Raw genomic sequence first — 27,739 nt, forward strand, 5'->3', positions numbered from 1 at the left:
CGGTATAATGATGGTGTAATGATACGGTGTAATGATAGTGTAATTATAGTGTAGTGATATGGTGTAATGATATGGTGTAATAATACGGTGTAATGATAGTGTAATGATACGGCGTAATGATTCGGTGTAATGATAGTGTAATTATAGTGTAGCGATATGGTGTAATGATATGGTGTAATAATACGGTATAATGATAGTGTAATGATACGGTGTAATGATAGTGTAATTATAGTGTAGTGATATGGTGTAATGATATGGTGTAATAATACGGTGTAATGATAGTGTAATGATACGGCGTAATGATTCGGTGTAATGATAGTGTAATTATAGTGTAGTGATATGGTGTAATGATATGGTGTAATAATACGGTATAATGATAGTGTAATGATACGGTGTAATGATAGTGTAATTATAGTGTAGTGATATGGTGTAATGATATGGTGTAATAATACGGTATAATGATAGTGTAATGATACGGTGTAATGATAGTGTAATTATAGTGTAGTGATATGGTGTAATGATATGGTGTAATAATACGGTATAATGATAGTGTAATGATACGGTGTAATGATAGTGTAATTATAGTGTAGTGATATGGTGTAATGATATGGTGTAATAATACGGTATAATGATAGTGTAATGATTCGGTGTAATGATAGTGTAATTATAGTGTAGTGATATGGTGTAATGATATGGTGTAATAATACGGTATAATGATAGTGTAATGATACGGTGTAATGATAGTGTAATTATAGTGTAGTGATATGGTGTAATGATATGGTGTAATAATACGGTATAATGATAGTGTAATGATTCGGTGTAATGATAGTGTAATTATAGTGTAGTGATATGGTGTAATGATACGGTGTAATGATAGTGTAATTATAGTGTAGTGATACGGTGTATTGATATGGTGTAATAATACAGTATAATGATGGTGTAATGATACGGTGTAATGATAGTGTAATTATAGTGTAGTGATACGGTGTATTGATATGGTGTAATAATACGGGATAATGATAGTGTAATGATACGGCGTAATGATACGGTGTAATGATAGTGTAGTGATATGGTGTAATGATATGGTGTAATAATACGGGATAATGATAGTGTAATGATACGGCGTAATGATACGGTGTAATGATAGTGTAATGATACGGTGTAATGATACGGTGTAATGATAGTGTAATGATACGGTGTAATGATAGTGTAATGATACGGCGTAATGATACGGTGTAATGATAGTGTAATTATAGTGTAGTGATACGGTGTATTGATATGGTGTAATAATACGGGATATTGATAGTGTAATTAGCGACACAACATCAAGTGTTCTGTAAGTTTTGTTCAACAGTTCTGTGAAGTAAAATAAATAGTAAAGCAATGCCGATGATGCGTTTTTTTAAATATCCATTTTTAACATTTCTGACTTCTTCTGCTGAAAACAGTTCCCCTCAAGTCTCCTATAGCTGTGTAACAAAGCAACAACGTCACGTTATAACACTGAAATGGAAACAAACATCACAGGTCATGTTTTTTCCTCATAGTTACTGTGTGTGTGTGTGTGTGTGTGTGTGTGTTAGAAGAAAGGGATAAAGAACAGGATTTAACACAGGTGATGACAGCTTTAGGGTGAGCAGCTATTGATGGCTATTTTCAGCACACACACACACACACACAGAGGGAATTATTGTGCTGGTTCCTGCACAAGTGACACATCGCAAGTTGTATCACTGTTCATTCAAACCCTTCCTGGTCCTGACCTCCGACCTTTCACCTCTAATAGAACTCAAATAAGTCTGATCTTGTTTCAGTTTTAAACAGGCAGAAACACACACAATCACCAGTCTCAGACAGAAAACAGATGTAATACAATTTATTATTATTACTATTATTATTATTATTATTATTATTTTCATTGTTTTATTATTATTATTATTATTATTATTATTATTATTATTATTTTAATACTGTGTCATTACTACGGAGTATTTAGTCCTGATCAGGCTAAAGGTGACTGGGCGTATAGAGTGCTGGTGTATACATGTGATATTATCTTGATTAAAATTCTATAATATACTCAACACAACTCTATAGAGTTAAATACAGGTACCATAAGCCGACTAGTGACGAGACGCCTCCCTCCCTCTCTACCTGTACATTACTGACCTTCTGTAAAGATCTACACTCTGTTAGTGATCTCCTACAGTGGACAAGGAAGTGTTAGAAACCACACCACTGACTTCACACACTCTTTTTGGTACCAAATTATAAATGATAAATTCCTTCCTAAATCTGAATTATTGTCTACACACAGTACTGTCTGTGTGTGTGTGTGTGTGTGTGTGTGTGTGTATAAACACTGTGTGAGTGTAGAGATAAGATTAAAGTCAAGATCCAGCTTGATTTGTGATCAAGTTATACAGTGTAATGCGGTCACTTCAGCTGTCCTGGTGCTGTGTGTGTGTGTGTGTGTGTGTGTGTGTGTGAGAGAGAGAGAGAGAGAGAAGCAGTGTTGATATACAGTATATCTGTGAAGAAGCTCAGCTAGCATTCAGGATAAGATCAGAGTCTCTCCAGAGTTCAGTTCAGTCCACATGGTGTTTTCTCAAGAGCGACTCCAGCGACGGTTCCACGTCAAGAGCAAGGTCCTCCTGATTTGTGTGTGTGTGTGTGTGTGTGTGTGTGCTTGATATGTTTTAGTCTCTGCTCACACTAGAAGGCCACATTTGTGTGATTTGTGTTCTACATTGTCCTCTGATAAGAACTGTTACTATCCAAAATCGTTATAATTTATAAATATTATATACTGCATAAGTTATGTAAGTAATAAACACTGTGTGTGTGTGTGTGTGTGTGTGTGTGTGTGAGTGACGGTGTGTTGTGATGAAGCAAAGTTACTGTTACCACCCCAGAGTACTTTATTTTCCTATAACAGAACATCCAAGTGTTTTATTAGAGTTTTTACCCGTTTATAGTTACATGTAATGTTCCTGTTCTCACTTGCGTTATAGCAGCTGTAAACAGTCGTTCCCTCACCGGCCCTCTCTTTATTCTCTCTCTTTATTCTCTCTCTTTAGAAGTGTACTTTAGAACTCCTCTGTCCTGAGGATGTGGGAAAACTTAAAGTTACAGCTTTGCCTCTGACTGTCACAAAACTTCTGACACTGGAGACTCCTTCCTTACATGTTACCGAAACATTTCCATACCCGGGAATAACTTGGGAAGTAAACTTCACCATACCAACGATTTTAAATCTGTTTATGTGGAGCGTCCGCTGTACATGTCCCTGTATAGCAAGGCGCTGTTGCTATAGCAACAAAAGCGCATTAGGCCGAGCGCATTAATATAAACCTGCGATGTGTTCGAGCTGCTGTTATAGAGAATTAATCAGCACCTTCTGACCAATCAGAATCCAGAACTCAGCTGCGCTGTGGGATAAATAATATTAGCTAGGAATATGTCATATCTTTTTAAAAGTTTTAAATTCAAGCAGGGGTGTGTGTGTGTGTGTGTGTGTGTGTGTGTGTGGTGGGGGGGGGGGGGTTCAGTCTCAAGAGCTCCACATTGTCTTTGAAGTCCTCTCGCTCGTGTGTCAGCACGGTGACTCCACGTATTCATTGTCCATGCGTGGTGTGAAGTTCATGGCGAGTGAGCGGCTGATGACGATGACGGGCGGTTCCGTGCAGTCGTCACGGCGATGCAGAATGTTCCAGATCAGCATGGCGGCGGCCAGCGTGGCCAACAGACACGCAGCAATGTTCATGTAGCACGAGTACGACAGGTGTGTGTACGGCCCGATCCTGTAGAACGACACCAGGCCGATCACCAGCACGAAACCTGCAACACACACACAGCAAGAGTGTGTTTATACAGAGCTGATGTGTAGGGGTCAGGTGTGAGACACACAGAGAGAGAGAGAGAGAGAGAGAGAGTGAGTGAGACAGTCAGAGAGACAGAGAGAGAGTAAGACAGAGAGAGAGTGAGACAGAGAGAGAGTGAGACAGAGAGATTGTTGAACCAGTGAAGGAATCTGAAGTCAGTCACATTAGTACACTTCCAGGTGTTTGAGTGTACAGTTGTTTATCCTCGTCTTAATGATAGACGTCTCTATTCTACCTCTACCGCTATTCTCTCTGTTCTACCTCTACCTCTGTTCTATCTCTATTCTACCTCTACCGCTATTCTCTCTGTTCTACCTCTACCTCTGTTCTATCTCTATTCTAACTCTACCGCTATTCTCTCTGTTCTACCTCTACCTCTATTCTATCTCTATTCTACCTCTACCTCTATTCCACCTCTACCTTTAGTTATATTCTACCTCTATTCCACCTCTACCTTTAGCTATATTCTACCTCTATTCTATCTCTATTCTACTTCTACCCCTTTTCTATCTCTACCTCTATTCTGTTGTTATTTTCTGTTCTGGTGTTTCCATTCTATTACTTTGTTACTTTTCCATTAGTTTCTATTATTTTCTCTTTTGTTCTGTCTATTCTACTCTTCCTGTCTTTATTAATCTATTATATGTGTGTGTGTGTGTGTGTGTGTGTGTGTGTGTGTGTGTGTGTGTGTATAATTTCAGCATGGCTGTATAAACATTTCCCCTCTGACCCAAAGTTTCTCATAACCCAATGTATTTTTGTCCTGCTTTCTTAATCACGTCACTGTTCCTCTCCATGGAAGCAGTTAGAGTGAATCTGATTGGCTGAGTGGGCTTGATTAACATTACACTAAGGGCACTGACCCCGCCCCCTTCCTCACAGTCAGAGGGAAGTATGTTATTAATAATCCCTGTTCCGAGAAACCCAGTGACCGCCCATTACACAGTGTGTCTGTTCCAATATCAACATCTCTCTCCTTCTCTGTCTCTCTCTCTCTCTCTCTGTCCTCTCTCTGTCTCTCGTTCTCTCTCTCTGTGTGCGTCTCTCTGTCTCTCTCTCTCTGTGTCTCTCGTTCTCTCTCTCTGTGTGCGTCTCTCTGTCTCTCGCTCTCTTGCTCTCTCTGTTTCTCTCTGTCATTCTGTTTCTGTCTTTTTTTGGTGTGCTGCAATCTCACCGGTTTCCTTCCACTCTCTTCCATTCATCCTTCCTTCCTTCCACCCCTCCCATGCAACCTAACCTGGGTAACACACACACACACACACACACACGCTCCAGACCAATCTGTGTGTGTTCTTCCTTACACATTTCCTTTCCATTGAATTTGTGTCTTATTCTCAGTAACATGCAAAGGCTGTTCATGACCTCTCTCTCTGTCTGTCTCTTTTCTCTCTCTCTCTCTCTCTCTCTGTCTCTCTCTCTCTCTGTCTCTCTCTCTCTCTCTGTCTCTCTCTCTCACTCTGTCTCTCTCTCTCTCTGTCTCTCTCTCTCTCACTCTGTCTCTGTCTCTCTCTCTCACTCTGTCTCTCTCTCTCTCTCACTCTGTCTCTGTCTCTCTCTCTCTGTCTCTCTGTCTCCCTCTCTCTCTCTGTCTCTCTCTCTCTCTCTGTCTCTCTCTCTCTGAGGCAAAAATGTAACCTGGTCTTCAAATACACAGCGTTCTTCATTAACATCCGCTACCAGAGTTTTCATTTACGCTTTCAAACTTCGCGTTTATGTTCTGCAAGTTTACATTCACCATTCTGGAATAAATCTCACATGTAGGCAGGGCTTAACAATGATTTACTCTCATTGGCTAGTGAGATTTGGATTGACAGCTCCATGACCTGCTGAGGAGGAGGAGGATGATGATGATGCTGATGCTCCATGTTGCTCCTGAGAGCTCATCTCAAACCTCAAGTATTAATTACAACGTAATATAGTAACTCAGTAATCAAGTCATTTCCACTACAAAGTACAAACACTATAACTGTACAGAGAACCACAAAAAACAGTCTCTACCTCCTGTTCAGGGAGCTGTCCATTTAAATCTCACTAGCTTTTGAGAGTAAATCACTGTTAAGCCCCGCCCACATGTGAGATGTGTGCCAGAATGGCGAACGTAAACTTGTGAAACGTTTGAAAGCGTAAATGAAAGCTCATGTGCCATGGTTAGGGAAAAGGAAGCTTAGAAAAAATGTTAATAAAGAACGCTGTGTATTTGGAGACTGTGTCACGTTTTTGCCGCTGAGTTCACTGTTCTGGTTTCAGAGCGTTTTTCTTCTCTCGTTGTATATTTGTCTTAGTTTTTTTCTGTAAACACGCCATGATCTTTACAGACACTTGCACTTACAGATTCAGACTAAAATCCCAGAGTATATAAACACTCCGCCATAATTACATGACACACCTCCACATGGAAAACTAATCCCGTCTGAGTATTAGCATCTAGCGTTTTCGGTCAGGACTCAGCAAGGTTTCGGTATCATCCGTTTGGTTTGGGTATTTTTCACTAAAAGTTGGATGAGCTTGGATATTTATTTCCACGAGAAAAGGCCAAGGCTTCTCACAAACGCATGGCCACGCCCTGACATCAAAAGATAATGGACTCGGATCTGAGAATTTCCATGGAAAGCACCGTTGTCCCGCTCTTCCCAGAAGGGGTGACATTTTAGTTTTGACATTGGGATTTTAATGACCGTGTTATTCATATCAAACGCAATCTACAGCTCCCAAACTGTTGGTTAAAGCTACAGAAAGTAATCATTATGAATAAATGCAGCAGTTAACAGGCCCAGGAGGCATTTGAACACCAGCTGGAGAACCTGGCAACTGGCCACGTATCAACAATTACACTTATTCATGCTGTCGATTAAAATGACCGTACATAAAGGGTTTAACATTACATAAGCAGCCGTGTAAGATATGCTGGCTTTCTGTGTGTTGGAGATGCACGTGTTGACGTCACACTCCCAGGTGAGCACACAGGTCGGTGTTGGCTTTGAGTCTGTAGTCCATACGTGTACAGAATACAGAAGATGTATACGAGCTCAGACTTGTCTCTGGATGCACAGAGTCCTTTTGTAGATCGTCAACACTAAAAACTATAACGTTAATGATTATACGGTTCATCCACGCTTCTGCCGCGTGTGGAGTGTGAGGAGTGTCTCATTTCATTAATGTGAGAGGAGTACAGATAAACTCACACACACACCTAATAATAGCTGAATATAAGAGGTCAATAGTCATTAATAATCACGCTCAGTAATGTCTCTGTACGTGTGTGTGTGTGTGTGTGTGTGTGTGTGTGTGTGTGTGTGTGTGTGTGTGTGTGTTCTGTGACTTTCTGTAAACACAGACAGTAAGGAGGACAGTTAATCAGAACTACTGTTACCCCACCCTGCACACACACACACACACACACACACACACACACACACACACACACACACACTGAGGTTTTGGAGCCTTGTAGTCTTGTCTTGGTTAAACATCCTCTTGCATCCGTATCTACATTACAGCCTGGCCCCCACACACACACACGCACGCATACACACACACACTCACACACACACACACACACGCACACACACACACACACACACACACACACACAGACACAGTGGTGTTACTATCTTTGTGAGGACCTTCCTATGACACACAGTGGAAGCCAAAAGTTTACATACACCAGGCTCCACACACTTACATTTCCGTTGGTGAGTCGATTAGGGCGTCTACTTCGTTCATATCAGAGGTCATTTTAAACCAATCGATTAGAGAGAGACTTATTTCAGATTTATTTCCTGAACGTTTACATACACCAATTTGTCAGCCTCTTTAAACAGTCTGGAAGATTCCAGAAATGTTCTGAGGTTCTCATGGCCAGTCTTAACTCGTAGGAGTTCAGTGGGAGTGCCGTTACACCTGTGGCTGTAAAAGGGCCTTCCGTTAGAGCCAGTGCCTTTTTACTCTTGATACCATGTTTAAAAAATCCAAACACCTCAGGCAAGACCTTGGATTTAAAAAAAAAACTATGGACCTTCACAAGCCCATTTCCTCCTTAGGAGCAATTTCTTTACAACCGAAGTTGTCATGAGAACAACTGTATACAAACACACACACACACACACACTGCATCGTTCACGGAGAGGCAAAATGAACTTCAAGCTTCAACTGAAACCCAAGACAACATCAAAAGTACTGGTGAAAGAGTCAGAGGTATCAAGTACCAAAGTATGTACATCCACCATTAAGAGAGTCCTACATCACCATGGACTGCTACACCAAGACTGAAGTGTGCAGGTGACCAGGATGAAGACCTGTCCTTCTGGTGGACAAAAATTGAACGGTTTAATATGTATGGAGGGAAAATGGTGTGGCTTTAAATCCGAAGAACACCATCTCAACTGTGAAGCATGTGGGTGGTGGCATCATGATGTTTTTTGTTGTTGTTAGAAAGGGGATGGCATCACGAGGAAGGAGAATTACCTAGAAATACTGGGTGTAACAGGGTCTTTCAGCAGGAGAATGATCCTAAACAAACCGCCAGCTCTGTAACAGAATGGCTTAAAGACAACAACGTGAAAGTACTGGCGTGATCATCACAAACCCCTGACCTGAACCCCTGACCTGAACCCCTGACCTGAACCCCTGACCTGAACCCCAGACCTGATCCCCAGACCTGATCCCCAGAGAAAACCTGTGGACTGAACTGAGAAGGAGTGTCTGCGTGAGAAGGCCTTCAAATAATAATAACAAACACACATATATACACACACACACACACTCATATTAATGCACACACACATGCAGAAACACACCCAGTCACATTAACACACATAAGATGCACAGACACATACAAATTCACTCACATTAACACACACACAAATGACATAACATAAACACAGACACACAGGTTAGGTCCTAATCATTTCTGGCTGTAGTGTGTGTGTGTGTGTGTGTGTGTGTGTGTGTGTGTGTGTGTGTGTGTGTGTGTGTGTGTCGCTGCTCCTCTCCTTCCTCTGTGATGTGTTTTTTACATAACAGGTAGTGGCAGGCATTTCCCTCAGCAGAACAGGGATATCCTGGCGCCTGCCTGACGCTAACACACACTCGCCACGGCTAAATATAACACACACACACACAATAATACAGCGATACACTGCCAGTCTATTCAAAGTCTCACAATAAACAACAAAACTCAACAAAGGATTTGGCTGTTAATGAAGTGCTGCAGGTACAAAACTGTAAACAGGCAATTCAACGTCTTTTATAACACACACACACACACACACACTATAGCAGCTATAAACAGTCGTTCCCACACTACTTTTTTCTCTCTCTTCAAGTCAATAAGACGCAGCTTGTGTAAAGCGTAAACTCCTCTGTCGGAAAACTTACAAAGCCCTGACACTGGAGACTCCTTCCCAATGCTAAATAAATCTCCTCACACGTCACCATATCAAACACTGTGGAGCGTCCGCTGTACACGTCCCTGCGAATGAGCTGTTACTATGGAAACGATACCGTATTAGACCGAGCGCGTTAATATAAAGCTGTGATGTGCAGCTGCTCTACTGTCAGAGCCGCTGTTCTAGAAAACTAATCAACGCTTTCTGACCAATCACAGTCCAGAACTCTACAGAGCTGTGGGATGAACTGTGTCATGTACCAGCCACGTTTATCGGAAGACACTTACATCTGATCTAGATCTTCTCATTATGAAATTATCATTTTTTTATTATTATTATTTATAGATATTTTTCAGAATTTCAAGCTTGAGTTTAGATTTTTTTTATAGAAACGAATACTTGAATGAATACAACTCGGTATGTATTATTATCTGCTACTTTCGAGCTTTACATTAGAAATAGGTTTTAAAAATACATTACAGTCAATAAAATCAGCTGTTTTTAGGATGTATTAATTTTATAATTCTGTAGGAATGAGGCAGGATCTATACTGAGGCGTTTTGATTAAGGGCTCTTTGGGAGTCCTGGGATTTGAACTCGCATCCTTCTGAAGTAGCGTTCGAGCAGAAGCTGAATTAACCCCTGCACCAGCGCTGCACAGTGCGCTCGCATTTCTTTAGCATCAGCTTCATCGCACTTTGCATCCTGTACATGTGAGCACACTGATAAAGCATTGAAATAGAAGGTGTGTGATTGGTGTCGAGTCTCTCGAAGAATGCTAGGTTTGATGTGATGACCTTGAGCTCGTCTCCAGCAGTGATCTCTTCCTCTCTGTCCACTTCCTGTCTGAGATGTGTGTGTGAGAGAGCGAGAGCGCTTCCTGCTCTTTAATTCTTACAGAATTCAAAGCATGTGATCAGCCCACGCTTGTGTGTGTTCTGTCCTGAGCTGAGACTAGAGTGCGAAGTGTTTGGTGTGTGTGTGTGTGTGTGTGTGTGTGTGTTTGAGTGCTAGGTAGGGCTGGACGTTATGAGAAAAATATCACATCATGATACTTGACATTTATAGGTTACATGATGCGTATCACGATATATCATTTAGCTAACAAACTGTCTGCAAAACAGCAAAATAAACATAAACCCGTTAAACTTGAGCAGATTTTTGACTAAACTTTTCTTTAATACCTACAAAGATGAAGAAGATTACATTGTTTTTTTTATTACATAAAATCTACAGCATCCATTCAGTACCATTTTAATTAAATAAATAAAAATAAAAAAACATCTCCCTACCAACGATATTTCAGAAAAGTGTATCATGTAATCGTTTATCGCAATATCCATATTATACAGATATATCACCCAGCCCTTGTGCTAGGTTGGTCCGTTTGAGCCTAGCTGGTGTTCAATCTCTTGAAGCGTGCTATATGTAAGGTCAGAATTCCTGTCCAGCATCGCTTTGAAGCTCTCACTTGGTAACCATGGCGATGCGTAGCACAGCTACAGTAGCATAGAAAGTATTTCACCCTGAACGAATTAAAACTCTATCACCAGTGAATATTTACTGATCACTCACCCCACTGAAGTAAAACAACTATAACAGCACTTCGTCGTGCTAGGTGATATTCGATATCATCATCAGTATTTTGAAGAAGAAATTCACATTACATGCTCATTTTATGTTTATATGTCAAATAAATTTGCTATCTGAGGCAGTGCATTGTGGGAAGGTTGTAGAATGACGTCACCTCGTGATAAAGTAATAGGCCAGCCTTTGAGGTATCTGAGGAGACTCGGGCAGGAGGAAGGGCACGAGGTTGTGATAAAGAACGGTTCTGTTTGATGAGTGTGTGTACTCACTGGCCAGCTGAAACAGGGCAGCGATGGCCTCCTCCCACCAAGGGGAATCCTGGGTAATGCAGTTTATCTTCAGAGTCCCCAGCAGGAAGATGAGCTGGCCCACCGTGAGAGACACCGTCGCCATCAGGTTACACGCTCGCATCATGTCGAACTGAACTGAGGCCAGAAACAGAAAGCGTTAAGTTTAATCAGTTCTTATGTAAATAATGAACACTGAGTGTGTTCCTGTTATAGAAAATACTGAAAAATACTGAGTGATCATCTTTTTATTTATTAGTGAATGATGCGTCACTCTCTTTATCTGTTTATACTTACATTTACTGTAGTAATGTGTTCGTTCCTGTTCTTACTTACCTTAGAGCAGCTATAAACACTCGTTCCCTCACCATCCCTCTCTCTATTCCCTCTCTCTCTATTCCCTCTCTCTTTATTCCCTCTCTTTATTCCCTCTCTCTTCATTCCCTCTCTCAATTCTCTCTCTTCATTCCCTCTTTCTCTATTCCCTCTCTCTTTATTCCCTCTCTCTTTATTCCCTCTCTCTTTATTCCCTCTCTCTTTATTCCCTCTCTTTATTCCCTCTCTCTTCATTCCCTCTCTATTCTCTCTCTTCATTCTCTCTCTTTATTCCCTCTCTCTATTCCCTCTCTCTTTATTCCCTCTCTCTTTATTCCCTCTCTCTTTATTCCCTCTCTCTTTATTCCCTCTCTCTTTATTCCCTCTCTTTATTCCCTCTCTCTTCATTCCCTCTCTCTATTCTCTCTCTTCATTCTCTCTCTTTATTCCCTCTCTATTCTCTCTCTCTTTATTCCCTCTCTCTTCATTCCCTCTCTCTATTCTCTCTTCATTCTCTCTTTCTCTATTCCCTCTCTTAATTCCCTCTCTCTTTATTCCCTCTCTTTATTCTCTCTCTCTTTATTCCCTCTCTCTTTATTCTCTCTCTCTCTTTATTCCCTCTCTCTTCATTCTCTCTCTTCATTCTCTCTCTTTATTCCCTCTCTTTATTATCTCTCTCTATTCTCTCTCTTTATTCCCTCTTTCTATTCTCTCTCTTTATTCCCTCTCTCTTTATTCTCTCTCTCTTTATTCCCTCTCTCTTTATTCCCTCTCTTTATTCTCTCTCTTTATTCTCTCTCTTTATTCCCTCTCTCTTTATTCCCTCTCTCTTTATTCTCTCTCTCTATTCCCTCTCTTTATTCTCTCTCTCCAAGTTAATCATGTTAAAAAATCATGTTACAGTGAAACAGTAGAGAGTGTAAACTCTGTGATGAAGATGTGGGAAACTTAAAGTTACAGCGTCACCTCTGACTGTTACACAGCGCTGACACTGGAGACTCCTTACAGAAAACATCACGTGTTTATAATATGCACACGTGTGAATGAGCTGTTGCTATAGAAACAACAACGTATTAGAACGAGCTTTGATATAAAGCTGCAGCTGCGCTACTGTCAGAGCTGCGTTCTAGAAAACTAATCAACGCCTTCTGACCAGTCACAACAGCGCTGGACATGCTTAATAAGAATAAGATGATACTAATAAAATTATTGCTTTACTGTAATCTTATAATAGAAAATACTGCATAATGTTGACTATATTGAAGATCTTTTCACTTGCTAAGACATCAGTGTTTGCAGTGTGTAAAGTGTGTTGTATTTTGGCACAAATGGAGAGCTGGAGCTAAATAAATTAAAACTCACTCCTGATCAGAAACAGTCTAATAGATTCAACATGATGAGATCAGACTACTGGCCATTAAAACGTTCAGGATCGTGAGCAGGTCTTATTTTCTTCTGAATTTTAAGTTCCTCATAATAACGAGGGAGGATTTGGGAATTTCAGGGACATTCACCTGGTCCAAACAAAGCGATTTATTTCTTTAGAAAAGAATGAGTTGAAACACTCATTGAGGTTAGTGATAGTCTGTGTGTGTGTGTGTGTGTGTGTGTGTGTGTGTGTGTGTGTGTGTGTGTGTGTGTGTATCTCCATGCATGTTTAAAGGATGTGAGTCACAGGATCCTGAGGTGTCCTGAGTCAGGTGTGTGTGAGAGAGAGAGAGAGAGAGGATCCTATGACAGATGTGACCTCCCACACACAGCTGTACCATGTGAGCATCACTTCCTGTCACCCACAATCCACTGTTCTGTCCTTCCTTTTCCCGTTTCTAAATTTGGTCGGACACACGGATGTACCAGGCTCTGGGAGACTCAGGAGTGTGTCCTCCATCTTTACACCAGACCTCTGAGTCAACACACTCTTGAGTACACACCCGCACACACACACACACTCCTGTGTCAGTGTTTCTACAGTGATTTTTCTAAGTAACTGAAGTAGGAAGTGTGTTTGGTTCATTATGAGCATGCTCCTGAGATGAAGACTCACCCCTGCTGAGTTCTGGATTCTGATTGGTCAGAAGGTGTTGATATATTTTCTAGAACAGCAGCTCGGACAGTAGCGCAGGTTTATATTAATGCATTCGTTTTGCTACATAATGGTTTCTATAGTAACAGCTCATTCACAGCAATGTGTATACTCCATATAAATGGATTGTTTTCTGTAAAGAGACGTTTATGTAGCATTTATGAAAGGAGTCTCCAGTGTCAGCGCTTTGTATCAGTCAGAGGGAAAGCTTAAAGTAACTAAGTTTTCTGACATCTTCAGGACCTCATCTTCGTTGGGAAACTGCTGTGGAATAAGAGGAATATCACACACGGGATCGTGCGGTTATAGGAAAACAGCCTCGGTGTTAAGAGTAACTCACATCGAGCAGAGTGAAAACGAAGGCATTACGAGTTCGCTGTGTAGCATGTGAACAAATTATATGACGTCACAAACATTTGAGAAAATCATTGAGGAGATTCAGACAGGTTTCATTTCCCACACAGCAGGACTGGTGACCAAGCCGAGCAGAGCGCCGTGTTAGCATATTAGTGTTAGATTTGTGAGGAATGTAGAAACGGATGTTACTGGAGCAGCTAAAATCAGCACACCTATATGATCTAGTCATTCATAAAAATTCCGGGACTGCATTGTTTGCTTTAAAAGGTTTCAGAGTGTAAAAGATTTTAAAAAGCTCATTGCTGAATTGATTATTTATATTACAGTGTTAAACCATGTTTAAATCTGTGTGATGGTCTGAATGAGCTCGTGAGCTGTAGCGAAACAGGACCTTCACATATTCAAATCTTATGAAAAATGAATCTAAGTATCTCTTTATACCTTCTGTTTCATCTCTGCAAACATATTCAGTAGCCGATTATTTATATATATATATATATATATATATATATATATATATATATATATATATAAAATTTTGCTTTGTATGTTACATAATAAAACAGCTTCATTTCCTTCTTCAGTCCGCATTTTCTATCCCTGATTCTTTGAGGTTTAAAAACGAGTGTTTGTGTTTAAAGGCGGTCGTCTAGACACTATTATAAAACCCCGTCTCAGACACTTCTACTCAGTAAAAATCTTGGCGTGAAATAAACGCAGATGATTTGATCAATCTGAATGTGGAGCTCAGAAAATTTAACTCATTAATTTAATTTAAATTTAAGTATCTGCGTAACACGACTCTGAATACGAGGAACTTTCCTATATTTGTGTGTGTGTGTGTGTGTGTGTGTGTGTGTGTGTGTATATATATATATATATATACATATAAAATCTTTGGATTCAAGTCGCTGACTCGGTCTGAATTCGGTCCTAAGTTGTGTGGAGGTGGAGGGTGGCCTGGTTCCCTACTAATGACAGGTGCTCAGTAAACCTCTGTTTGTTGTGTTAATGCTGATTTATTGATCACAATTTCTTTAATTGAATACAGTGTAAGATACAGTGCACTGACTGGAGAATAAAGACGGAGTTCTGACACTCTGCTCAAGTCAGTACACACACTGTTTTGGACTTTTAGCTATTAAAGAACCTTCTAGTGACTTCTAGTTATGAAAGAGCTTCATCATGTGTAAGTCAAAGCCAAAAAGTCAAATATACCCATCGCTCTCAAATGTAGAAAATAAAGCAGTATGTTGCGTGTGAAGTTCGCTCCGTTGGATTCATACTGAAGCTACAACACGTTCTTCTCCACTGACCTGATACAGTATCGTGTGTATGTTATATTTTCTATTCTTATTGCACTTATTTTATTCAATTTTTAGTGCTAGTTGTTGGGTATGTAGTTGTTCCTCTTCAGACTTTAGGCCACACCCCCTACCTGAGTCTGATGCTGGTGTGCGGTGACACCAATCTCTGTGCTGATGAAGAAATGGAGCTACGGCCGTTTTTATCTACGTGACTTTGGGACATTTCACACATGCACATTTAGTACACCATTTTAAACTGGAAGCTATATGCTTCCATTATTTGTTAGTGACATTAGCATTGTAGCTCCAAGGCTTTAAAGAAATCTTTATAACCAAAACAAACTTCAGACTCTCAGCTGTTCGACTACATTAGGGGGAAAGGAATGTTTTTGGAATGTTGAACAGTCACACGCTCATGGGTTTAGTTAATAGCAGTAATGCGCGCACACACACACAGACTCACGTTTGACGGTGTTGCGTGACTCCTGGTATCCGGCGAGGTCGGCTCCCCAGCCGAGGCTCTGGCACGGTGCGGTGGTGGCGAGTATGTGTGGCGGCGTTTGTGTATCCTGTGTACACACCTTCCAGAGCCCCACGCTGCGTTTGCGGCCATCCTCCAGCGCCTGCAGAGCCCAGCCTGAGCCCAGTGCCGCCACCACGTTCAGCACCAGTGACACCAGCGCCACGGCAACGGCCACCAGCACCAGCCTGCCCGCGGCCATGCGCTCCAACACACACACACACGTGCACGGAGTAGAAACGGAGACTCGTACGCTGTAAAAGTGCTCAGCTAGAGAACATCTCCGCTCATTATGATTAGAGTGTGTGTCTGTGATTCGGGGGGTTTTAGGAGTTTCAGGAATCCTCAGCCTTCCTCCTCGCTCTCCGGGGCATCACACACACTCGCGCTCCTCCCGATCAGCTCCACAGCCATCACACACACAAATACACAAGATCACGCTTCTGTCTCCGGTTTAAAACCTCCACTCCCAGATTCTCTTTAACTGCATTTACGCACAGATATGGATTGCTTTCTGTGATCAGATCTCTCTCTCTCTCTCTCTCTCTCTCTCTCTCTCTCTCTCTCTCTCTCTCTCTCTCTCTCTCCCTCTCCTTGTTCAGATCTCTCCTTTGTGATCCGATCACTTTCTTTATCCGTGTACAGATCTCTCCTTCTCTGTGTTCAGATCTCTCTCTCCATGTTCAGATCTCTCTCTCCGTGGTTAGATCTCTCTCTGTGCTTGTACAGCTGTGTGTTGGGGCTTGCTGGAGGGGTTGGGGGCGTTTTTTTTCTTTTCCTCTCTGTTTCCCAGAGAGACAGGACAGTCTCTCTCTCTCTCTCTCTCTCTCTCTCTTCCTCTTTTGCTCTCTCTCTTGCTCTCTCTTCCTGTTCTGTTACTTGAAATATGAATGCACCTCAGTTTATCTGTCACCAAGTGTCTCTTTCTCTCTCTCTCTCTCTCTCTCTCTCTCTCTCTCTCTCTCTCTCTCTCTCCCTCTCTTTCTCTTTCTCTCTCTGTCTCTGTGACAAATATGTAACTCCAGCAACAGGATGCGTTTCCTGAGAGGGAAACAGACACAGTAAAGAACACAACGCCCCTTCTATCTGTCTCTCTCTCTCTCTCTCTCTCTCTCTCTCTCTCTCTCTCTCTCTCTCTCTATGTTAATATAAAGTTGAGGGTTGAGTTGGTGTGCAGTACAGTATGTTGTATTTGGACACTTTTTACCCCTAAATGTTCTGCACACTTTTCTTCCTGCTCCAGCTCAGGGCCCCTAAAGATTCTGGGAATTTCCTGTTGCCTAACTTTAATAAACAGCCCACATCTGTATCTACTAAAAGAGAGAGAGAGCGAGAGAGAGAGAGAGCGAGCAAGGGGGATAAATAAAGACCAGATGGGTGTGGAATTTGGGGTCAGAGAAAGTATTAGTGATATGAGAAGCGAGAGAAATAAATGGAGAGAAATGTGAAGATTGTCATTGCTCTCCATCAAGATGGCTTGAATGTAACATAACTCAAAGAATAATCAAAGTCTAACATGGTCTAGGCTCAAAGCTACAATCCCCTCCGAAACTATCGGAACAACAATCAACCAGATCATTTGTTTTTGCTGTACGTAGACTGAAGAGAGAGTTTAGAATTTCAGCTTTTATTTCCTGGTATTTATAAGTAGGTGTGTTGAATGACATAGAACATAGCACATTTTGTATCAGATCACCCGATTTGTAGACGAGCAAAAATATTGGAAGATGTGACTGACAGGTGTTTCTTGTTACCCAGGTGTGTCCTGTTAGATTGATTGCTTAAACAATAAATAGCTCTGAACGTCTACTCTTGGTTTGAGCCGTCAGTTTCACCTGTCGAGACTGAATTTGTTGTTAAAAAGGATAAACCAACATGGAGATCAGAGAGCTGTCTATAGGAGAAAAGCAAGCCATTTTGAACGTGAGAAAAGATGGAAAATCAATCAGAAGCATTGCACAAACACAACACAACAATTGCCAACAAAACAATCTGGAATGTCCTGAAAAAGAAAGAAAGCACTGGTGTACTGAGCAACAGATACTGACTGGGTCGGCCAAGGAAAGCAGCAGGTTTCTAATGTTCTGTGTTTTATGTTGTTTAACACATCTATTAAATACCAGGAAATAAAAGCTGAAATCCTAAACTCTCGTTTCATCTCCATCTTTTAATTTTTGGTGTATAGCACAAACAAATGAGTTAGCCTTGCTTTTCCAATAGTTTCAGAGGGGGCGTATCTCACTAGGTATTCCAGTCCCCATTCTTCAAACATTTGACAGTGTTACAGTGTCCAAATTAGATTAGTCGTAATGTAAGAAAGAAACGATTGCATCATGTATTTGGTTCATAGGGAGTCATAGGAAATATGTCTTGGGTTTGTAGAGACTAGTGAAATTTAGGTTGTATATTTTACAATAGATGAATGTACAAGGTACGATAAATGGCCATATGTGGTTCTTCCCTAAGCGGTTTCCATAAAGTTGGAATGTCTTTTTATGATGTAGCATTACAATTTCCCTTCATTGGAAAGCCTTCCCAGAAGAGTAGAGCTTAAAAGGGGGAATAAATCTGGAATAAGATTTTCAAGAAATACATATGGGTGTGATGTTCAGGTGTCCACAAACGTTTGGTCATACTGTTTATCTGCTGACATTTTGTTCCACATTGTGCAACCAAAACATCTTATGAGGAAAAATCCCTGAGATAGGGATTGGTGTAGAGTTGCTACTAAGAAGAATGCATGACTCTACCTGGGTTGTGTAAAGTGCATCTCTAAAAACCTGTGTTTCCACTATTTCTCTCTGTCCCACCTGGCAAACCCAAGCAGTATCATTCTACAGCTTCGTTTTCTTTGTTTATTTATTGTGGCGTTAATAAGACGGATAAATGACCAACAAAGTCCAAATGAATCTCATCAGTGATGGAAAAGATTTCTTTTCCAGAATTTTCTTTTTTCAGAATTCTTTTCTGGATTTCAACCCACAGCACTGCCAAACTGCAACTGTTGGGCCCTTGAGCAAGGCCCTTAACCCTCTCTGCTCCAGGGTGCGCTGTATCATGGCTGACCCTGCGCTCTGACCCCAACTTCCTAACATGCTGGGCTTTACCACACAAATACCCACAGCCTGCATAAAAGTAGAATTAAGTTCAGTGTCTTCGGCGCAGGTTCAGGCCTTGCACATTCCCATAGACCCAACAATAACTGTCCAGAGTTCTAGGAAAGTGATTTTTTTTTTTTTCCTGTGAATGTGTGTAGTTCTTTGATTCATTTAGGTTTTCTCTCTCAAGACAAAGACCAGAAGTTAATCTTGTGAGACACTGAATAAAAGCAAGCAGCTGTTTAGGATGAGATGAGATACGAGTGTTAATCACATATTTAATACATAGTTACAAGTAGAACTCCAGTTAACAAATGAGACAAAAGTATTATAGTTGGTCATTTACCTATTGAGGAAAATTATCCAATATTGCATATCTGTGAGGGGTAAAAGTATGTGCACCTGTGTTTTCAGTATGTGGTGTGTTCCCCTTGTGCAGTAATAACTGCGGATAAATGTTTGGGGTAACTGTTGATCGGTCCTGCACATCGGCTTGGAGGAATTTTATCCCGTTCCTCAGTACAGAACAGCTTCAACTCTGGGGTGTTGGTGGGTTTCCTCACATGAACTGCTTGCTTCATGTCCTTCAACAACATTTCTATTGGATTAAGGTCAGGACTTTGACTTGGCCATTCCAAAACATTAACTTTATTCTCCTTTAACTATTCTTTAGTAGAACGACTCGTGTGTTTAGGGTCGTTGTCTTGCTGCATGACCCACTTTCTCTTCAGAGTCAGTTCATGGACAGATGTCCTGATATTTTCCTTTAGAACTCGCTGATATCATTCAGAATTCATTGTTCCATCAATGATGGCAAGTCATCCTGGTCCAGATGCAGCAAAACAGTCCACAATGCTGATACTACCACCACCATGTTTTACAGCTGGGATAAGGGTCTTATGCTGGAATGTTGGAATGCAGTGTTTTCCTTTCTCCAAACAAAACACTTCTCATTTAAACCAAAAAGTTCTATTTTATTCTGATACGTCAACAAAACATTTTTCCAAAAGCCTCCTGGTTCATCCACGTGATCTTTAACAAACTGCAGAAGGGCAGAAATCTTCTTTTTGGAGAGCAGAGGCTTTTTCCTTGCAGCCCTGCCATGCACACAATTGTTGTTCAGTGTTCTCCTGATGGTGGACTCATGAACATTAACATTAACCAATGTGAGAGGAATTTAGTTGCTTAGAAGTTACCCTGGATTCCCTTGTGACCTTGTGGAGTATTCCACGTCTTGCTCTTGGAGTGATCTTTCTTGGTCTCCACTCCTGGGAAGGGGAACAATGGTCTTGAATTTCCTGATATCTGTCTGACTGTAGATTGGTGGAGTCCAAACTCTTTAGAGATGGTTTTATAACCTTTTCCAGCCTGATGAGCTTCAACAACTCTTTTTCGGAGGTTCTCAGAAATCTCCTTTGTTCGTGCCATGATACACTTCCACAAACATGTGTTGTGAAGATCAGACTCTGATCGATCCCAATTCTTTTAATAAAACAGGGCACTCACTCACACCTGATCATCATCCCACTGACTAAAAACACCTGACTCCAATTTCACCTTCACATTAACTGCTAATCCTAGACGTTCACATACTTTTCCCACTCATAGAAATGTAATATAGGATCATTTTCCACAATAAATAAACGACCAAGTATAATATTTTTGTCTCATTTGTTTAATTAGGTTCTCTTTATCTACTTTTAGGACTTGTGTGAAGATCTGATGTTGTTTTAGGTCATAATTATGTAGCTATACAGAAAATTGTAAAGGGTTCACAAACTTTCAAGCACCACTGTATTTTCTGTCAGGTATTCATTTGCCTCCTAAGTACTTAATTTCTTCCGGATGGTTCTCCCCAAAATTCCCTGTCTAACGTGTGTTGCATGGTTTAAACTTGCGCCATATGACACCCTCCTGTAAAGTTCTTCAGCAGGTCTTGATGAATAAGGATTAATAAAAGGGGCTTCCATCTTAGCAAGCTAAAAAGTGTTTTTTGTTGTGTGTGTGTGTGTGTTTCAGTGAGGCCGTGTGGGAAAACATGGCTCGTATGTGTGTGAAGACTTGCCGTCTGGACGTGGCGCGTGTGTGTCTGGGGAACATGGGGAACGCCCGAGCAGCTCGCGCTCTCAGAGAGGCGGAGAAAGAGCCGGAGTTGGAGGCACGAGTTGCAGTGCTCGCTACACAACTCGGCATGCTGGTGAGACACACACACACACACAAATACACACACAACCACTATATATACACTGAATCACCACTTTATCGGCCAGTTTATCAGGTCTACCTTCTGTGCTTTCACACTATTACACACTCCTACTCTTTGGGTCAGTGTTCAGTTACAGACTGAAACGCATCTGGATCTCACCTGTTCACTAGAGATCTAAACCCTCATCTGGACTTCTGTAAATCGGCTTTCTGACAATATCTGTTGTAAAACGTGTAAAAACAAAACCGTTTCTTATCCCAGTAGTGCGACATTTCCTTTAGGCATGTTTCGGGACCTTTTCGTAAACTTATAGAGCTTCCACTGGAGCAAACGGCCATGAATCTGTTCCTTAACTCTACTTACGTATGTCTACCACATGACTGTGCCACTTATTCATCATCTGTAAAACCTGTTTTAAAGCTTGTTTTATATCCGAGACCAGCTAGGCTTAGAGTGGTAGAGAGCATCAAATCTATGTTAATGTACGTGATACACTCGTACCTGCGCCACACACACACACACACACACACACACACACACACACTCTACCATGTCAGTGTTACTACTGGACTAAGAATAAAGCGCCGTCCAAATAATATCTGCTCAGTCGTGTTCGTGGTCCATTGATGGATGGGGGTAGAGGGGTGCCAATACTTTGTGCAGAGCAACAGATGGGATACCGTCTGTAATTATACACCTACAAAGTTCAGGTATCATTGTGTGTGTGTGTGTGTGTGTGTGTGTGTGTGTGTGTAGGATGAAGCCGAGGCTCTGTATCGTTCCTGCGGGAGGTTCGACCTGTTGAATAAGTTTTATCAGGCGCGTGGTGATTGGCAGAAAGCCATCGAAACGGCTGAGAGTCACGACCGCATCCACCTACGCAGCACCTACTACAGCTACGCACAACACCTGGAGAACACGGGCGACAAGAACCTGGGCCTTACCTAGTGAGCACACACACACACACACACACACACACACACACACACACACACACACTTTAGCTTTGCATTGATTCTATGACATTGCATAGCTAACTACTATTATTAATTATTATGAATTATTCTTCTTTCTTTCTCTTAGTTACGAGCGTTCTGATACACACCGGTTCGAGGTTCCCCGCATGCTGATGGAGGACAGTGTGTCTCTGGAGCTCTACATCAACAAGATGAAGGACAAGTGAGTGCTGAGCTCTGATTGGTTCTGAGTTCATTCAGATTGGCCTCACCGGTTTGAGATGTGTTTTATTAACATGTTTTATTCTGATTGAGCTCTCAGTCAGAATATTACCAGATTATAAGGCTGGATTATAATCTTTGCTCTGATATGGTTCCCCGGACAGGTGCCTGTATAAGTGGTGGGGTCATTATCTGGAGAGCCAATCAGAGATGGAGTCTGCGCTGCGTTACTATGACTACGCTCAGGATTACCTGTCTCAAGTGCGTGTGCACTGCTACCTGGGGAACATCCAGAAGGTAATACTATGCCCTGTTATCTGACCAAGTGAAGAGAAAGGCTAGTGTCATAATATTGTGTTTATAATAAGCCCCGCCTCTTTGTGATTCCGTTGTGCAGTTAAAAATCTGGAAGTAAGTACATGCAAGTGCTAGAATGAGAGAAATGTTTACTTATTCCAGGCGAGCGAGATTGCCAATGAGACAGGCAACCGAGCAGCGTCCTATCACGTGGCGCGACAATACGAGAGTCAGGATCAGATCAGCCAATCGGTGCATTTCTATACGCGTGCGCAGGCGTACAACAACGCCATCCGACTGTGTAAGGAGAACCATATGGACGAGCAGCTGATGAACTTGGCGCTGCTCAGCAACCCGGAGGACATGATGGACACGGCCGCCTACTATGAGGAGAGGGGAGAGCACATGGACCGAGCCGTGATGCTGTATCACAAGGTCTCACACACACACACACACACACACACACACACACACACACCCACAGACACACACACACAAAATCAGTGTCAGTGCTCCATTCACAAATTAAAACTTTGTGCAGTTACTGATCTCCCCACTAGGGGTCACTAATATCATTCTAATACTTTATTGTCTGCCTCTCTCGCTGTCTCTCTCTGTCTCTCTGTCTGTGTTTGTCTCTATCTTTATCTGTTTGTCTCTCTCTCTTTCACTCCCTATGTGTCTGTCTCTCTCTTTCTCTGTGTGTCTCTCTGTCTGTCTCTCTCTCTTTCACTCCCCATGTGTGTCTCTCTCTCTCTCTCTCTCTCTCTCTCTGTGTCTGTCTGTCTGTCTGTCTCTCTCTCTGTCTCTCTCTCTCTCTTTCACTCTCTCTGTCTCTATCTCTCTCTGTCTCTCTCTCTCTCTCTCTACTTGTCTCTCTCTCGGTCTGTCTCTCTGTAGGCAGGTCGTGTGTCTAAAGCTCTGGAGTTGGCGTTCAGTACGGAGCAGTTTGGAGCACTGCAGCTGATTGCAGAGGAACTGAATGAGAACAGTGACCCGGCCGTGCTCACACGCTGCTCCGACTTCTTCATCAAACACACACACTACCACAAAGCCGTGCAGCTGCTGGTGGCTGCCAAGAAGGTACACACACACACAATCACACACTCACACATTCACAGAAATACATACAGATTTATACAGATAAGTGTTTTTGAAATGTGTGTGTGTGTGTGTGTGTGTGTGTGCTCGCAGTATCACGAGGCGCTGCAGTTGTGTTTGGACCAGAACCTGACCATCACCGAGGATCTGGCTGAGAGCATGACCGTGTCACAAAGCTCTGCCCACCTCTCAGAGGAGGAGCGTAAGGAACTGCTGGAGCGAATCGCAGACTGCTGCATGCGCCAGGGCAACTATCACCTAGCAACCAAGAAATACACACAAGCTGGGAAAAAGATCAAGGTTTGTGAGGCATTGTGTTAGAATACAGCAGAACCCTGCATGACCGACGCACTTTAGCAGAGTGAGGTAGGAAGGGTAATTGTGTTTGGGTGCAGTGATGGGTGGTGAGATCTGGAGATCTGATGGTTCTCACAATATCACAAGATCTTGACATGAGGGATGTACAGCAGCTCAGTGTTGCTGGGATTTAGTTCTAGCTGATAGTATAATATAATTTTTTTTTTATATTATGTTATACTGTTCTTTTTATATCCATGTGTATGTTTTTTTGTGCGTGTGTGTGTTTTCTCTATAGGCGATGCGAGCGCTGCTGAAGTCGGGTGATACGGAGAAGATCGTGTTCTTCGCAGGTGTGTCTCGGCAGAAAGAGATCTACGTGATGGCGGGGAATTACCTGCAGTCTCTGGACTGGAGGAAAGATCCAGAAATCATGAAGAACATCATCAGCTTCTACACCAAAGGACGTGCGCTAGAGCTGCTTGCCGGCTTCTACCAGGCCTGCGCACAGGTACAGTGTGTGGATGTGTCTCAAACCGCACACCCTATTCACTATGTAGGGCACACACACCATCGTCAGCCTACTGTGGCCGTGTCCCAAACCACACACCAAGCCTAGGCCAGGCAAGTTCTTTCAGCACCATAATGCATTATGGGTATTCTAGGGATCATTGCTAATTTATTAGCTTGTGGTGCATTGTGGTTATTCAGAGGGAAGGCTGTGCGATCTACTTTCAAAATTATGCATTTGAAAAAATAAGGACACTATGGCGTGACTATGCTGTGGGGTGTGTGTGTGTGTGTGTGTGTGTGTGTGTGTGTGCGCGTGTGTGTGCAGGTAGAGATTGACGATTATCAGGACTATGAGAAGGCATATGGTGCCTTAACTGAATCCTATAAGTGTCTGTCCAAAGCCAAGAGTCGCCATGGAGACGAGACAGATGAGCGACTCGCACAACTCACACACCATCTGACACTCATCAAGAGATTCATACAGGCACGCAGGTAACACACACACACACACAGAGCAAACACATGCACACATTTAATCACATACAAATTCATGCAATACACACAAACTGTGTGTGTGTGTGTGTGTGTGTGTGTTTATAGGCTGTATGAGCAGGACCCTGCAGCAGCTCTATCAGAGTGTGAGTGTTTGTTAGAGGAGTGTGATTTGGACCCTGCCGTGAGAGTAGGAGACGTCTTTGGCTTCATCATCGAGCATCACTGTCAACATGCCAGCTACCAGAAGGTCAGCCAACACACACCACAGTGAAGTTTACACACTCATCAGAACCCAAACACACTCAGCAGAACCCAAACACACTCAGCAATAACACTTTTCCTGTGATTCCCACTAATGGGAAGATCCGTCTTGAAGGCTCTCCTTTTGTAAACAGTCCTTCTCACTGTACAGGGTGTCCCAAAAATCTCCATACATGGGGGAAATTAACACTTTTTAGCAAAATGTCTTCCAAAAAATTTCATACTTAGTTTAGCCTTTAGGAATGCCTTTGACAGAAAAGAACATATTGAAATCATTCTCATGGCTGGATTGGGAAGCTGTCACAAGGTTGCAATATTTCTACACGGTGACACCCTTACGGGTTTGCATGGAAGTCAGGAGACAGGAGGCAGGCTTGGGACAACTAAAAGGGGGGCTCTTTATTTTTCTATTTTACTTTTCCTTTGCTTTTCAGCGATTTTATCTCACTAGGCATATATGTACACAATCACATATACACACACACACACATGGCTCTGTACTGCTCTACTCTCTCCCCCATGGCTTTTGTCTCTCCACTTTTTTGAAACATAGAAGACTTGTTAAAAAAAATCCTACACATGTGTAGGTCCTTACCACTCAGTTTTCCCTGCTCCACCTTCCATTCACAAACCTGCCACAGCCATCTGCACCCCCAGCCCGTGGACCACCTAAAACTTAAATGGCTGAAGTGCCAGATACCAATGAGTGATCCACACGTTGGCATCCTTCATACAGTGGAGTCACTGGAGCGGGGCATGCTCCGAACAGAGGGTGATGGTTCATTCCAACAGACCAGTATCAGATCAGTACCGGACAGTGAGGACTGCCCACTTGATGGCCAAACACTCTTTCTCAATCATGCTGTACTTACCCTCTCGAACTGAGAGCTTGTGGCTGATGTACAGTACGGGGCACTCTTCCCCCTCCACCACCTGTGACAACACAGCCCTCTGTCCGATGCATCAGGCTCCAAAAACAGAGGAAACAGAAGTCAGGAAAATGTAAGCGTGGTCTGCAGTTTTTACCTGAATAAAAGCCTGTTGGCATGGCTCTGTCCAATGGATTGGATCTGGCACTGACTTTTTAGAGAGATTGGTTCAACAAAATAATTCTAATAATTAGGCACAAACCTACGATTGTAGCCAGCCGTCCAATTGCACACTTCTTTGGGTTTGCTGTGAGACTTGTCTGTCTCAACAATCTCAGGAGAGCTCTTAGATGCCAAACGTCATTACTATAAATTATAATGTCATCCAGATAAGCACCGGTGTAGGCAATGCATGGATGGAGTATTCTGTGCATGAGTTGTTGGAACATTGCTGGGGCTTAAAACAACCCAAAAGGAAGGGTCACAAATTGGTGTAAACCAAACAGAGTGGAAAAGACAGTTTTCTCAGGAGATATAAAAATCAAGTTGAATTAAAGCGAGTCACATCTAACCGATCGAGCAGTTCATCCATGTGGGGCATTAAATACATATCAAATTTAGACATTGTGTTGACTTTTATAAAGTCCACTCAGAAACAGACTGAACTGTCTGCCTTGGGAACAAGGATCACTGGACTGGACCAGCCACTGTGGGACTCCTCGATTATCCCCATATCGAGCATGGCCGTGAGCTCCTCCCACACCACTGGGGCAGCTGTTGCTCAGGTGGTTGAGTGGGTTGTCCACTAATTGTAGGGTTGATGGTTCGATTCCCAGCCCACATGGTTCCACATGCCGAAGTGTCATTGGGCAAGACACTAAACCACAAGTTGCTCCTGATGGCAAGCTAGTGCTTTCCATGGCAGCTCTGCTAACATTGGTATCATTGGTGTGTGTGGGAATGGGTGAATGAGAAACAGCGCTTTGTAGAACCGCTAAGTTTATAAACAGCGCTATATAAGGGCAGACCATTTGCCACTTGTTTTTTGTGTTCGGGCAAATGATAGGGATGGCTGTGTACCACCACCCCTGGGGTGTTCTATGTTACACTTTGGTAAAATTCCATTTCTTAACTTTTCAACCTCTGTGATTTACGATGGTGAGAAGTGATCTCTACAGAGGACTGGGTTGGATTGAGCTGCCCATTTTAGATTCACTTCTGGTCCTATCTAATCCCTCTCCAGACTGTCGCCAAAGCCACAGGGACCACGTCTCTCCATGGTTTAAGGACATAGAGGTGGTATATCTGTTGCGCCCCACCTCTATCCATTCGCTTTACCTCATATAGTCAATGTCCCCGAGCCTGCTTCTTCTGTAGCAAATTCTCCTGTGTCAATTGCCCCAATGTGTGGACTTTTGCTCTCCGCTTAGAATATTCTGAATTTTACTCTTTCTCTCCAAAGGTCCTTCCTCCCAATTTTGTCTGACAACATCTTGGACGCAGCGAGTCTTGCACCCGTATAGTAATTCAAACAGTGAGATAAGCCACTTATCCTGATTCTGAACGTCCTTGGGTGCAAACGTCCAAATCATACTTTTAGGGGTTTGATTAAACCACTCAACCAGGCCATCCATCTGAGGATGGTAAACGCTGATCCAAGTTGATTTAATCCCTAAGGGTTTGTATAGTTTGCG

The 27,739-nt window shown here is 42.3% G+C and overlaps 2 protein-coding genes across 2 annotated transcripts in view; one reads left to right on the top strand and one right to left on the bottom strand.

Annotated features, from left to right (window-relative positions):
- ift140 (intraflagellar transport 140 homolog (Chlamydomonas)) overlaps positions 1-27,739 on the top strand; it is a 48,574-nt gene that overhangs the window by 11,848 nt on the left and 8,987 nt on the right. The window contains exons 19-28 of the mRNA XM_053684400.1: positions 20,848-21,025; positions 21,791-21,981; positions 22,118-22,213; positions 22,377-22,509; positions 22,672-22,944; positions 23,410-23,592; positions 23,704-23,910; positions 24,206-24,418; positions 24,746-24,912; positions 25,021-25,162. Of these exons, the coding sequence (XP_053540375.1) occupies positions 20,848-21,025; positions 21,791-21,981; positions 22,118-22,213; positions 22,377-22,509; positions 22,672-22,944; positions 23,410-23,592; positions 23,704-23,910; positions 24,206-24,418; positions 24,746-24,912; positions 25,021-25,162 (1,783 nt within the window). The remainder of the gene's footprint in view (positions 1-20,847; positions 21,026-21,790; positions 21,982-22,117; positions 22,214-22,376; positions 22,510-22,671; positions 22,945-23,409; positions 23,593-23,703; positions 23,911-24,205; positions 24,419-24,745; positions 24,913-25,020; positions 25,163-27,739) is intronic.
- Positions 1,853-16,698, bottom strand: tmem204 (transmembrane protein 204). The gene is made up of 3 exons (XM_017477463.3): positions 15,674-16,698; positions 11,131-11,286; positions 1,853-3,840 (listed from the first exon to the last, which is right to left on the bottom strand). Exons 1-3 carry the CDS (start codon positions 15,930-15,932, stop codon positions 3,596-3,598), a joined length of 660 nt encoding a protein of 219 aa, XP_017332952.1. The 5' UTR covers positions 15,933-16,698; the 3' UTR covers positions 1,853-3,595.

This window comes from Ictalurus punctatus, chromosome 1, assembly GCF_001660625.3.
Source record: "Ictalurus punctatus breed USDA103 chromosome 1, Coco_2.0, whole genome shotgun sequence".
Classification (NCBI taxonomy): Eukaryota; Metazoa; Chordata; class Actinopteri; order Siluriformes; family Ictaluridae; genus Ictalurus; species Ictalurus punctatus.

Excerpts from the sequence above, each read along its gene's own strand:
- tmem204 (XM_017477463.3), bottom strand. The coding sequence starts at position 15,932 with ATGGCCGCGGGCAGGCTGGTGCTGGTGGCCGTTGCCGTGGCGCTGGTG. Across the intron at positions 11,287-15,673 it reads GTCACGCAACACCGTCAAAC|TTCAGTTCGACATGATGCGA; the intron begins GTGAGTCTGTGT and ends TTCTGGCCTCAG. Across the intron at positions 3,841-11,130 it reads TGCCCTGTTTCAGCTGGCCA|GTTTCGTGCTGGTGATCGGC; the intron begins GTGAGTACACAC and ends TGTGTGTTGCAG.